The sequence below is a fragment of the Haliotis cracherodii genome, unplaced genomic scaffold, assembly GCF_022045235.1.
Source record: "Haliotis cracherodii isolate W230 unplaced genomic scaffold, xgHalCrac1.p SCAF_9, whole genome shotgun sequence".
NCBI lineage: Eukaryota > Metazoa > Mollusca > Gastropoda > Lepetellida > Haliotidae > Haliotis > Haliotis cracherodii.
In genome coordinates, this window is record NW_027266343.1 from 25,845,169 (window position 1) to 25,857,730 (window position 12,562).

A 12,562-nucleotide genomic window follows, 5' to 3' on the forward strand; every position below is an offset into this window, starting at 1 on the left:
TTGTTCACTTGTTGTATTTCAGTCTCCATTATTAGTAAGTGGGCACGTATGTTTAAATTGACATTACCTAGCCTTTATTAAAGCGGTGGTAAGTGACATTCCTTATCTATGATAAAACTCACAGCTTTCTGCGCTTATAGCGTGTTCGATGAATGGGTCTTTCTCTAGAGATTCTCATAAATACATGTGATTTTCTGCCGGGATAGGAAGAAACATACTAGCTACAACTGTGTATAGTTGTAACATAGACGAACCTATCATTTTTCAGTGGTATAATTTTTCCCCAAATATTGAGAACATTTTCCACCGGCTACCAAAGCTGCGAGTCTTTCTCTATGTTGATCTCTATGTTGATCTGTAACTACAGGCTCATCCTGGAGCAGTTGTTCGATAAGTTTGTCTCATTCCATGATATGATACCTAAGGAGATATTTAAGTCTAACATAATGAAATATTGCATATCCAATACAGCCAGAAATAATAAACTGTTGCGAAAGAATGAGTATTTCAAACCACATTATTACACAATCACCGCTATTGTTAAATTTGTCGCGTTTTTGCTATTTTTGATATAATTTGCTAAATTTTGCTATAATTTTGCTATTATTTGCTATATTTTTGCTATGTTTTGCTCAGCAGTTGCTATATTTTGCTCAGCAGTTGTTAAGTAATTGCATAAGCAGCTGGTTGATTGGTTTTTAATACGAGTTTACAGTGCTTCGTTTCCGTTAACAGTTTTCTGACTTTATCTCGCTTGAGCTTGGTAGAAATAACATCATTTTCACGTAGACATTCCTCAAATGAATCTCGGTCTTTGCAATGAAACAGGGCTACCCATTTGGTCTGCTCTCTGAGATGTTTCAGGACAGGGTTGTATTTTTGAGAAAGTACCCAAATGTCCGGAGAATGCTAAAGATGAAAGCATATCTTTCTCTTTGGTAAGTTCTTTACTCGCACTGCAGTCGTCTATTATGAAAAGTGTTGATTCTCCTTTGTATTTTTCATGAAATACTCATGAACAGTCATGTAAACGATTGCCCGGATCAGCTTTGTACATACCGGGATCATTCATTACCCAATCTCTCGATAGGTATGTTTTATTAACGCTTATAGTCGGGCACAGAATAATATTATGGTCGAAAACATCCCGATAATGACTTTGTAAAATATCTAGAATAAAAGCTGTTTTTTCCGCAACCTGTTTGCCTGCAGATGATAGCGGAGTGCGGTTCTTTAGGTCAAAGATTATTAATAGATCACTTGCACGAATCTTTTATTCTGTATACGAAGTTGCACGTCCATAATCACGTACAAATATATGTTTAATTTACCAGCCCCTTCGAACAGCTTCGTTATCTGTATAGTAACACCCTCACTAGCATTTTCTATTCTCCGCCCACTACCGTGTAGTTAGTCATCATCTGTAGTTCGCATGTCAAGCCATAGTGCATACTTCTTGGTAAGGAATTCAGCCATCGATACATCCCCGAGAGACAAATCTTTCATGACCACGTTAACTTCTGGCCTTCGTTTTATAGAAGGGAGTTTTTAAATCTCATCCCACTGTTGATATGCTCGCATGCATTGACTAAAAAGTTGATTAGACATGCCCTTGATAGTCAATTGTACTTTTGAAATCTTGGGATTCTCGGTATCTCTTGCAAATTTTTCAGAGGGGTCCTCGAACAACATTTAAATACCCTTCAACGATCTAGCGGGGATGTTTAGATTAATATTCCACGTTGTATCACTTTTGTTCCTGGTGATCTTTCGGTGGCGAACGTGATCGTACAAAATGGCTAAACTTCCTGTATACTGGTTACGAATTTGTCTGGCTAATTCAGGATCTGTTATCATATCATACTCCATTGAGATATTGTCAAAAGAATAGCTAGCATCTTCAGTAGCTTTGGTTACTCTGCTGTAGTCATTAAAAGTGAGTTCGTATTCTAACCTATCGCATAGGGATGCTTGATAAAAGGGGATGTGACTATTTAGTAATTCAAAGTCGAGCAGAATATAGCATCTGTTACCTAATGCATCAGCAACAGCCTTATCTTCTATGATGGTATTATCGCCACTATCAGCACCCACACGCAGTCTCAATGTGTTCTGATTACAAATACCTTGGTACTGTAAGTTTTCCCGTTCTTTAGCCGTTCTCCAGAGATCAATGTAACAGAAGTATACATCGCCATCGTCAATACTCAAAACGTCATTACCGCTAATTTTAATCGCAATTTTCTTAACGATTGCACAACCTATGTTCTGAACGAGCTCTCTGTTAGCGTCGGCAGAAGTCAAATTAATTCTAAATGATAGTCCTGCAGTTCATGGAACTATCACATCGTGAGCGCCTAGATTAGGAAAGCGAACCAGAAGTGTTTGATTCTGATCAATGGTACTCGGGTTATTAGTTATAGTTACAGACTGGTGAATTGCTTTGACCCCTAATGGATCCCGAAGTCTACGTTGTGGGTTTAACTTGCGTCTGTATTGTGAAGACATTGTTTATATTGAAATTATGTAACCTTATGTTTAATATAAAAATGGATGATTTTAATCTAGATAACATAACTGATATTAGTACAAACGAAGAGGGTACTCAACCAGCTTTATGAATCTTAACGATGAACTTCCGAAATCAGCCGTTAATGATTATTACGATGCCTTAAAAGAAGACAAAAAATATGTTACTCCTATTGGTCGTGACTATTCAAAGTTTACTATAGATAGTAAAGGATTATTGCGACTGTGTGGCTCTCCGGATATTGATCTTATGAATTCTAGTACTCAAAAGTCCCTAGCCTTGTCTACAATAGCCAGTAAACATGGCATCAACATTGTTCGTAATGAATTAGATTTTGTAGACTACTCACGAGAAAAACTTTCTGTGAAGACTACTAAGGTTCTGAAGACTGTACGTGATGAACTTGGTGCCATAGATAAAGATCATTTGGAAGAACTCGCGAAGCTGGCCTCGGACGACTCGGAGAAATCATGGATACCTTTGGTATCCTGTTACAGGTACAACCATCCGTGAAGCTCAGTATTACGGAATTACAAGGTCTTGACAAGACAATGCAAACAATGTGGGGAGAACTCATCAATGATATAGCCAAGCTATCTGAACTCGACAAGCATATAGTTTATGAGAAACTATAACAGGTGGGTGATGAATTCAGTAGACACCACATTGCGGAAAGATTGCGTAACTTAGAAGACAAAAAGATCAGCCCACCTCAAGGCTTCAACTAATAGAGAGGCACTTCGTTCACAAATCAGTCGAATTTCGAGAAATTATCGATCAAGTACTCAACGATGATACTACACTGGCCGATAAAATTAAAACATTGTTCAGAGAACGGGGGATAACCATTGCCAGTATTTTAACTGCATTGGGATTTATTATATCGACTTTGACTCTCGCGTTAACCGGTGGAGGTGGACAACCCACACCACCCACACTGCCTACTGATAAAAATGGTGTAAAAGAAAAGACGTATCTGCACTTTTCCTGGCTCTTGAATTTATTAGCAAAGACCGCCACTTGGCTCAGTCAAAACTTGTGGGCACTGATCATAGCAATTGCCGGGCTCTTGTACTTATCCGTTAAAGACTATTTATCCAAATCATGAGTAAACCAGCTACTTACTTTAAGCGCTGTTTTTTCATCAATATGTTGTTGATTTTTAGCATTTGTGGTTGTGCGTCAGTAGATGGTTGTTGCGGTTGTGAAACATGTGGTTTTTAAGATATTCCCGTTTTGCCCATGTTTGTTTGCGTTATTAATTCAGTGTTAATATCTCAATTTATACCTGTTTTTTGTTGATCGGTAGCAACCACAATGTTATCGTCATAACCTATCACTTGGCCGATCTTGAGTTCCATATTACTTGGAGACATGTATAGTCCTGCCCCATAAACGTAGTCCACTTTGGATTGAGCGTACTGTAATACATCTTGATAACGCTTTAAAGAAGATGGTATGTCAACTGGTGAATTAATTGCATCCTCCACATTTGTGACAAACAGTTTTACGCATTGAGCACTGTCCCAGAACTGATTATTCCCGTTCGTGTTTGCGATTGTGCACCAAGAATTGCCCATACATAAGTTCTTATTGATTCATGAACTCTTACAACTCCTGGGTTAGTAAAATTATTTTCTGTTTTATCATTAAGAAATTCATTCCAAACCTATTGTACGGATTATTTGTGGAATTCCATGCTCAATCCTGTGGTAATTTCTTTAAGTATATGTCTAATCTGATATGATAAAGCAGACTTATGTAGTTCAAATCCTGGGGCATAAAGAGATACACCACATCTTGTTGTGGAACACCATATGGCAAAGTTTAACTGGTTCTGCCAAAATGGCATTGGATTGTAGAACCAATCATGCACCATTTTATCTCCAGTTGCCTAAGATATCAGGGAATTTAAAAAAAGAATTAGCACCAAGAGGCTCTTACTAAAATTGACAGATTCGTAATGTAAGTTGATTTCATATTTAAGTTATGATATAGTATCTTTGTTTCTTTAATACATGTATGTATTCCACACTCCCAGGAATAACAAATGGCCAGTCCATTCAACTGCTTCACGCTATCGATAACTCGGCTGGTAAACTTGAAGTCGCTCTCTGTGATGTAACATATTACCCGCAGTGGACCAAAATAAGTGCTGCAAGAAAAAATAATATATAGATACTAGATGGAGACTGGCACACTATATCTGATGGGTATCACAGGGTATGCTCACTCAATGATGAAATTTTTAAGCCTTTTTGAGCTAGTCGGACACAAAATGAGTCGAATGGGATGCTGATTTTAAGCACTGGAGAAAAGGATATAAGATTTAACAAGAACTTAGCAATAAATACACTTGGATTATCGAAAGAATATATATCACCCAACAAAAAATTGCATGGATTTATTTTACCTGATTTAGTTCCCTATAAAGAGTTGTGCATCCTTCTTGATCAGATCAGTACAACGGAAAATATTCAACTCAAAAGTCCTTCAACTCTGCTAATAGCTATTCCAGTCAAAGATGGAAAATACAATAGCGGTAGAACGGAATCTTTCTCAACATTACAATATAGAAAGTTAAAGCGGGGTATTATTTCAGACCTCAAAATTTCTGTATTAGATGTAAAACACCAACCTGTACATATAGGATACTTGAGTGTAACACTCCATGTTAAAATTAATAGGTGATTCATCAGGCCCTGGAACGCATAACCTTAGACAATGTAATGCAATTGCGCTTTCCGATCTTGGAGACACAGAGGGATTCGGTAAACCTGGTACCGATGGCAAGTTATACGCTTTACACTTACAAGATAATGTATACAAGCAGAAAGAAGTTGTATTCACAGCTAATCTAGGAGATTTAAGTGATGTTGAGGTTAGTAGACTCAATAAAAACACTTCATACAATCTTACTGGCAATGATGATAATAAATTGACTGTGGTAGAAACAAAAATCGAGTGGCCACTGAATATCGTCATTGCTCCACCATATGTGATGATGGGTAAGGGACATCAATTAACTAAGATAATGAATAGTGGGATCATACTCGAGGCTTATATCCCCTCAAAACGAAAAAGTGTGTGAGTCAGAAAACCCAGGTCATATGTTATTGAGTCGTCCAGCATTAAAAAATGTTAGTTTAAATTTGGTTATGATATAAAAAAGAACTTGAATGCTATACCTGATCTTTCTACAATTATTATTGAAGTCTGGTTTGGGGATGAAACAAAAGATACCTTCTAGATATTACCAGGTCTATCAATTAAATGGCTTAAGAAACACGAGCGTCAACGTTGCAGCATTATTTATATGGGAGTATTTATGCCACATAATATACATTTATTAAGGTTGATGTATACTCTCAAAACATTTAAGCAAGATCAGTTAAAGACTATTATATGATATAATAATATACATTATGGGTTTATATCCGGCGCTGGATGAAGCATCTGAAAAGATGGATACTGTTGATGGATGTTGATTACATCAAATAAGCGACATAAAACATCGAATAGAGAAGGAGAGGGAGTTGAGACTTGGATTGTATAAAAAGTATCGCAGAGCTGTGAATGCTCTTGACAGAGTTGACACTACGCTTGTAGCAGCCGGCATGGGACTCGGTGTAGCCGGTGTTGGTTTATTATCAACTATAATCGCCGCCCCTATCGTACTTAGTATGGAAGTAGCAGCCGGAGTCTCAGGACTGGCAAGAATAGCGATAAAATTTATTTCTCGTAAGTTGCTAAAGAAAGCATTGAATCATGATAATATTTGAATACTTGCTGAAGCAAAGTTGAACAGCATTGAGGATCATATTTCAACAGCACTGGCTGATTGTAAGATATCCGAGGATGAGTTTCGTTTAGTGTTGTCAGAACTAACCAAATACAATGCAATGAAGCAGGAGACTCGATCTAATTCTCGTAAGACCAGTGGTATTAGCGAAGACGAGAAAAAAAACTTCATAGAACAGGGGAGACAACAAGCGCGTCAGTTATTCCATGCCAAAACCAAAGAACTGGTTGGAGATTGAAAATAGATTGTTTGATCAAATTTAAACGAATGCTTACATAAGTCGATAATAATGTCAACAAAAACATTTTTGCCCTGGGACAAAATTATAAAATGGCGAGAATTACCACAAGGTATATATTATATCAGTGATGTCAAACCAACCAAATACGGTTCTCAATTGTTTCTTTCCAATTTTGAAAAAGAGTATATAGTCTCGCATCCTAGTAAAATGAATGAAGAACTTAGTAAAAATGTTGAATATCACTTTGTTCAAAATAATGGTATGCGTATGAGTAAAAGTAATAGAGAATATTTTCATTACAATTTAGTTTAGTCTCATGACGATCGTTATGCGCATCATCATTTTTGCATGAAAAATTCCCTCTTTAGTAGCAGTATTGGGATGCATGTCATTGATCCCAATTGCATGGATCGATGCTTATGATATTAATCACTGGATTGTCTGGTCCAGACTCGATTATTTACAGACCCCCGTCATTTAGCTGGAATATTGCTGAGAACGGCGTTAAACAACAAACCAACCAACCATCATAGTGTCTGGCTGAACATATGTATAGTGTACATAGTGTCTGGCTGATCATATGTATAGTGTACATAGTGACTGGCTGAACATATGTATAGTGTACATAGTGTCTGGCTGAACATATGTATAGTGTACATAGCCCCTGACTGAACATATGTATAGTGTACATAGTGTCTGGCTGAACATATGTATAGTGTACATAGTGTCTGGCTGAACAAATGTATAGTGTACATAGTGTCTGGCTGAACAAATGTATAGTGTACATAGTGTCTGGCTGAACAAATGTATAGTGTACATAGTGACTGGCTGAACAAATGTATAGTGTACATAGTGTCTGGCTGAACAAATGTATAGTGTACATAGTGTCTGGCTGAACAAATGTATAGTGTACATAGTGTCTGGCTGAACAAATGTATAGTGTACATATCCTCTGGCTTAACATATGTATAGTGTACATATCCTCTGGCTTAACATATGTATAGTGTACATAGTGTCTGGATGAACATATGTATAGTGTACATAGCCTCTGGCTGAACATATACATAGTGTGCATAGCCTCTGGCTGAACATATGTATTGTTTGCATAGCCTCTGGCTGAACATATACATACTGTGCATAGCCTCTGGCTGAACATATGTATAGTGTGCATAGTCTCTGGCTGAACATATGTATAGTGTACATATCCTCTGGCTGAACATATGTATAGTGTACATAGCCTCTGGCTGAACATTTGTATAGTGTACATAGCCTCTGACTGAACATATGTATAGTGTACATAGCCTCTGGCTGAACATATGTATAGTGTACATAGCCTCTGGCTGAACATATGTATAGTGTACATAGCCTCTGACTGAACATATGTATAGTGTACATAGCCTCTGGCTGAACATATGTATAGTGTACGTAGCCTCTGGCTGAACATATGTATAGTGTACATAGCCTCTGGCTGAACATATGTATAGTGTACGTAGCCTCTGGCTGAACATATGTATAGTGTACATAGTGTCTGGCTGAACATATGTATAGTGTACATAGCCTCTGGCTGAACATATGTATAGTGTACATATCCTTTTTGTGATCATATGTACAGTGTACATATTGGCCATGATTAGCACAACTAAAATTGAGAACCAAACTTTCCTGACAAAACTGTGTGGCTGTACTGATAACATAGTAAACATATAGCAGCAGATTAAGAAAAGATCTACTTGTCTCTGTTTAACTGATCAACAAAGTGCTAATAAATTGCAATAAGAAATATCAGAAACAGATCTGACACAATATTTTTATTTTTGATTATAACCTTCCCGAGATTGTACAAGATCTATTGACCATTATAACCGTGTGGCCTAAGATAATCATGTTTGAGATAACATCAGTGTACTAAAATTATGTTATTACTTTTCTGAGACTTAAATTATTGTGCTATTTAACTAATTTCAGGTTCCCCATCAGATCGGGAGAGTGTGAATGTGGGCAGCATTGAGATCGTAGCCAGTTTCAAAGGGCCTGGTAATGATACATTCATGTGTAACTTCACAAAAGTGAATGTCACTGACCGCATTGTCCACTATAATGTTTTGTGGCGAGTGGATGGTCAGTGGGCATATGAGAGCACACCGAGGACTGACATCACTGACGACTTCCTGGATGATGAGCTTGCTAACAAAGTCAAGGATGGAACAACCGTATGTTGCACCAAGACATCTTTAAGTTTTCATTATCCCAGGCTTATTACGTTCATGAGAACTGACTTGGTTTCAACATACGTTAATTACAAAGTAAAGCTGATGGTCACAGGTTGTAACAACTTAGTAAGCCTTCTCCATAGAGTTTACAAAGTATGTATCACATGGTTAACAATGTTGACAGAAATAGACACAGGAGGGAAGGGACAGATAGGATATGTACGTGTACAATATATTGTATAGCACAGTCTACCACTCTATGTACTGCTGTACAAGTTGTATTATCAATGTCTGTACATATAGAGTAGGGAAAGGGTCACCTAAGTTGGATAACTTTTGCCCAATCCCATTGACCATATATGTCAATAAAATATGTTTAAAACAAAACAAGTTGAAACACGAGGTTCAAATCCAGAGGAATAACATTGTTCACAATGTTTTTTAGTTATTTTCTCAATAATTTTGACCTTTCTAACGTTTGCATTGTAAAAAGTTGTGGTGGACATTTTGACAGACTGCAACACAATGGCAGCTTGATTTGTCACAACCAGATCATTGTTTAGCTGAATTAATGAACTTCAATTGAGTGTGCAAGTTGTTTTATCTTCTGCATTGTACCAAATGGGTTGTAGGATGACGCTTCTTGAACATGTTCTTTAACACCTTGTTAAAATCGAGAATTATTCCTCATTTAGACAGCTGTTGAAAAGAAAGCATTTTGTGAATGTTTAAGTCTAGTGGCAGGCACTTTTACATTACAACAGAAGTTATCAGATAGAGTTGATACCATGTTATCAGGTTATAATTAACAGAGAGAGTTTGGACAAAGTATGTTGTATATTTATAGATGCAACAGAGTTTGCATCTAGATCTTCACGATGCTAAAGTCTGAAGTCATGATTAAAAAAATATTATTTTTTGTCTTGAGTAGCATGGGAGTCCTGTGATTAGTACTTGCTGCTTCATAATTAATTTGTTTAGCTTTTATTTCAGTTCAACCATGCATGTTGTCTGATAAACACTTCAAGCCAGGATTTTGTCCTATTATCTACTTTCATTAAGTAAAGATTTAGTATCTGTTCATTTAACGCTTTATTATCAGCTAAGAGTCTTGTCATACAATCAAACTCATCTGCAATGTCATTAACATATACAAGAAATAAGAACAGTGTTCTTATCTTATTACAAGCAAAACAATAACTGTTAGGAATGTGAGAACTCTCCTACCTGTGTTGTCAGATTACAGCTGCACTGAGTGCTTGCTATGCTGACGACTGTGAGAACACAAGGGGTCTGCTGTCAGTTTCAGATGTGTACACAGCAGAAATTAAGGTAATGTATCGCTATTTTTCCAAATATCAATAACAATGATTTGACTATTCCCAACTAGCGCTCCCAACACTTAGTAACAGATAGAGGTGTGTCAGCCATCCATCTGTAAAACACTCTTCAAGCAAATCCAGTCGTTGGCAATATATATGTATATACTGAACCAAATTAAAAACTTCACAATCATAAAATTTTAACATTTTGACCAGTTATCATTGTGGGCCCTTATTGTGTATTTAAACAGTAATGGCCACGTATTGTCTTCAGATAACACCCGTTTTTGTGCAGGTGAATCAATCAAAGATTGTCTTCCGTCACCTCCGTAACCGATTTTTTACGGCTAAATCAGCCAGAAATGAGTGCGCAAACTGTTTGAAACCGTCTGAAATGGGGCGATTCTGACTCAATTACACAGATGTCAACGTCAATTGTGGGCACAGCGACACTTACGATGGACTCAGAGGAATTGGAATCAAGTTGTCTTCAGTGATGAATCCTGATTTAATCTTCGATTTGCTGAAGGTAGGGCAAGGGTGTGGAGGCGCCATCATGAACGTTACGCCCAGTGTTGTGTACAGGAAGTTGACAGATTTTGAGGTGGAAGTGTCATGGTGTGGGGTGCTTTCTGTGGCAATGCACGTTCCGGGCTTCTTGTCATCCGTGGCAACCTCAACGCTGCTGCTTACTGTGACCAGATACTGGCACTAGAACTTCTGCCTTTTATGGCAGCACATGGACCCAGTTTGATCTTCCAACATGACAATGCCAGATCCCACACAGCAATTTTGACAAGGAATTTCCTTCAGAATGCGGGAGTCAACGTCATGGACTGGCCGTCAAGGTCTCCCGACCTCAATCCCATCGAACACGTCTGGGATGCTTTTGGCAGAAGTCTGCGCACTCTCCAGAACCAACCACAGAATTTGCAAGATCTTGGCACCATTTTGCAGCAACAATGGCGTCATCTTCCCAATCATGTGTTCACAAGCATCACAAGGTCGATGCGGAGGCATTGTGTGGCAGTTGTCAACGCACATGGTGGCCATACTCGCTACTGAACTTGTATGCCATCAGATTCTTGTGTTTGGGACTTATGATTTAAACTGTTGATGTTCTTACCGAATACCATAGGTGCTTGGAACAAATTATGGTTACCACCGTTAATTCAAATCCTTCTTTGGACATGAATGTTTAAAAATTACCTTCTCTGATACATTTGTCCGTTGTATATCATATATGGGATTACTTTTAAACATGTGAAGATTTTGATTTGACTCAGTATATATTGTATTCTAAATTGTTCTGCAATTACTGCTGAGGGATTGAATGTCTGTCGTGACTTTGAAAAGAAACTAACTCTAAATATAGGTGCATCTTTGTAAAGTCTGTAAAATATTTTATGTGCACAGGATTAAATTTGGGTTCATGTAACTTTAAAGAAGAGTCTCTCCAGTAAGAGTCAATTATATCATTGGTGGTCCTCTATATCTCGGCATGGGTCCAGGGGTTTGTGTAGGTTTTCAATAATGTTAACCTTGGAGATATAGAGGATGATCATTGGTATGAAAGGTATTTGCATAAAAACAATGTCAGGTGAACCGAGCATTGTTTCTTGTGGTTGATGATGTACTGCCTCTCTTACAACCTTATTTTTCAACGTTTCAATGTTCTTTCATACCCAGAGCAATTGTCTTCAGGGAGTCAGCTGTGACTTATGATGACTGTGACTTCAGCTCCATACCATTATGTCTTTGACACACTACCTACTTCAGGCTTGGATAAGAGATTGTGTGGCACTAAACAAGCATTGATAGATATGTAGAGAAAAGTAATGATATTTCATTTATAGAGAAGTCTTTTAAGAAAGGTCTACGTTGCTGGCTGGAATCGATTTTGTAGGTGTGTTGTTTGAATCCAGTTGTCTTGTTGATTATTAGTTACGCGTGGCCTGCCACTCCAAGGATGGTCTCTGACTGCATTCGTCTGTTGCCAATGTTGCCATAAACACCAAATGGCATTTCTGTAGACGTTAAATTGTCTTGCAACATCACATTGACTCGATCCTGCTTCGAGCATACCAATGGCTCTCAGACGCTCATTTTCGGACAGGCGTGGCATTTCGTAATGTTGAATAATTGCGTAATTTTGTTCTTTTCTGAGTGGTTGTTGTCAACACGATGCACCCGTAAACGCACATGTTTTTATACCCATTCTTGGGTAGTGAAATGCATGGGTCTTTTGCATAGAATGTATGCTTTTCTGTAGCAGTTGCATTTTTGTGACTTGATTCCATACATGTACTACAATATTGAAAAGCAAACTTTTCTTGTTTGAAAAATACACTAAAATATTGGTGTCTAAAGAACTTTTGTTGCTGAGTATACAATATATCGTGATACGTAATGCAATACAGCCTTGTATTGCAAAAGATTGTGATGCACTTTAAACCT

The 12,562-nt window shown here is 37.6% G+C and overlaps 1 protein-coding gene across 1 annotated transcript in view; it reads left to right on the forward strand.

Moving 5' to 3' along the window:
- The window catches only part of LOC139453352 (uncharacterized), a 318,833-nt gene that overhangs the window by 37,092 nt on the left and 269,179 nt on the right, over positions 1–12,562 (forward strand). Inside the window, exons 19-20 of the mRNA XM_071235025.1 lie at positions 8,539–8,783; positions 10,023–10,115. Of these exons, the coding sequence (XP_071091126.1) occupies positions 8,539–8,783; positions 10,023–10,115 (338 nt within the window). The remainder of the gene's footprint in view (positions 1–8,538; positions 8,784–10,022; positions 10,116–12,562) is intronic.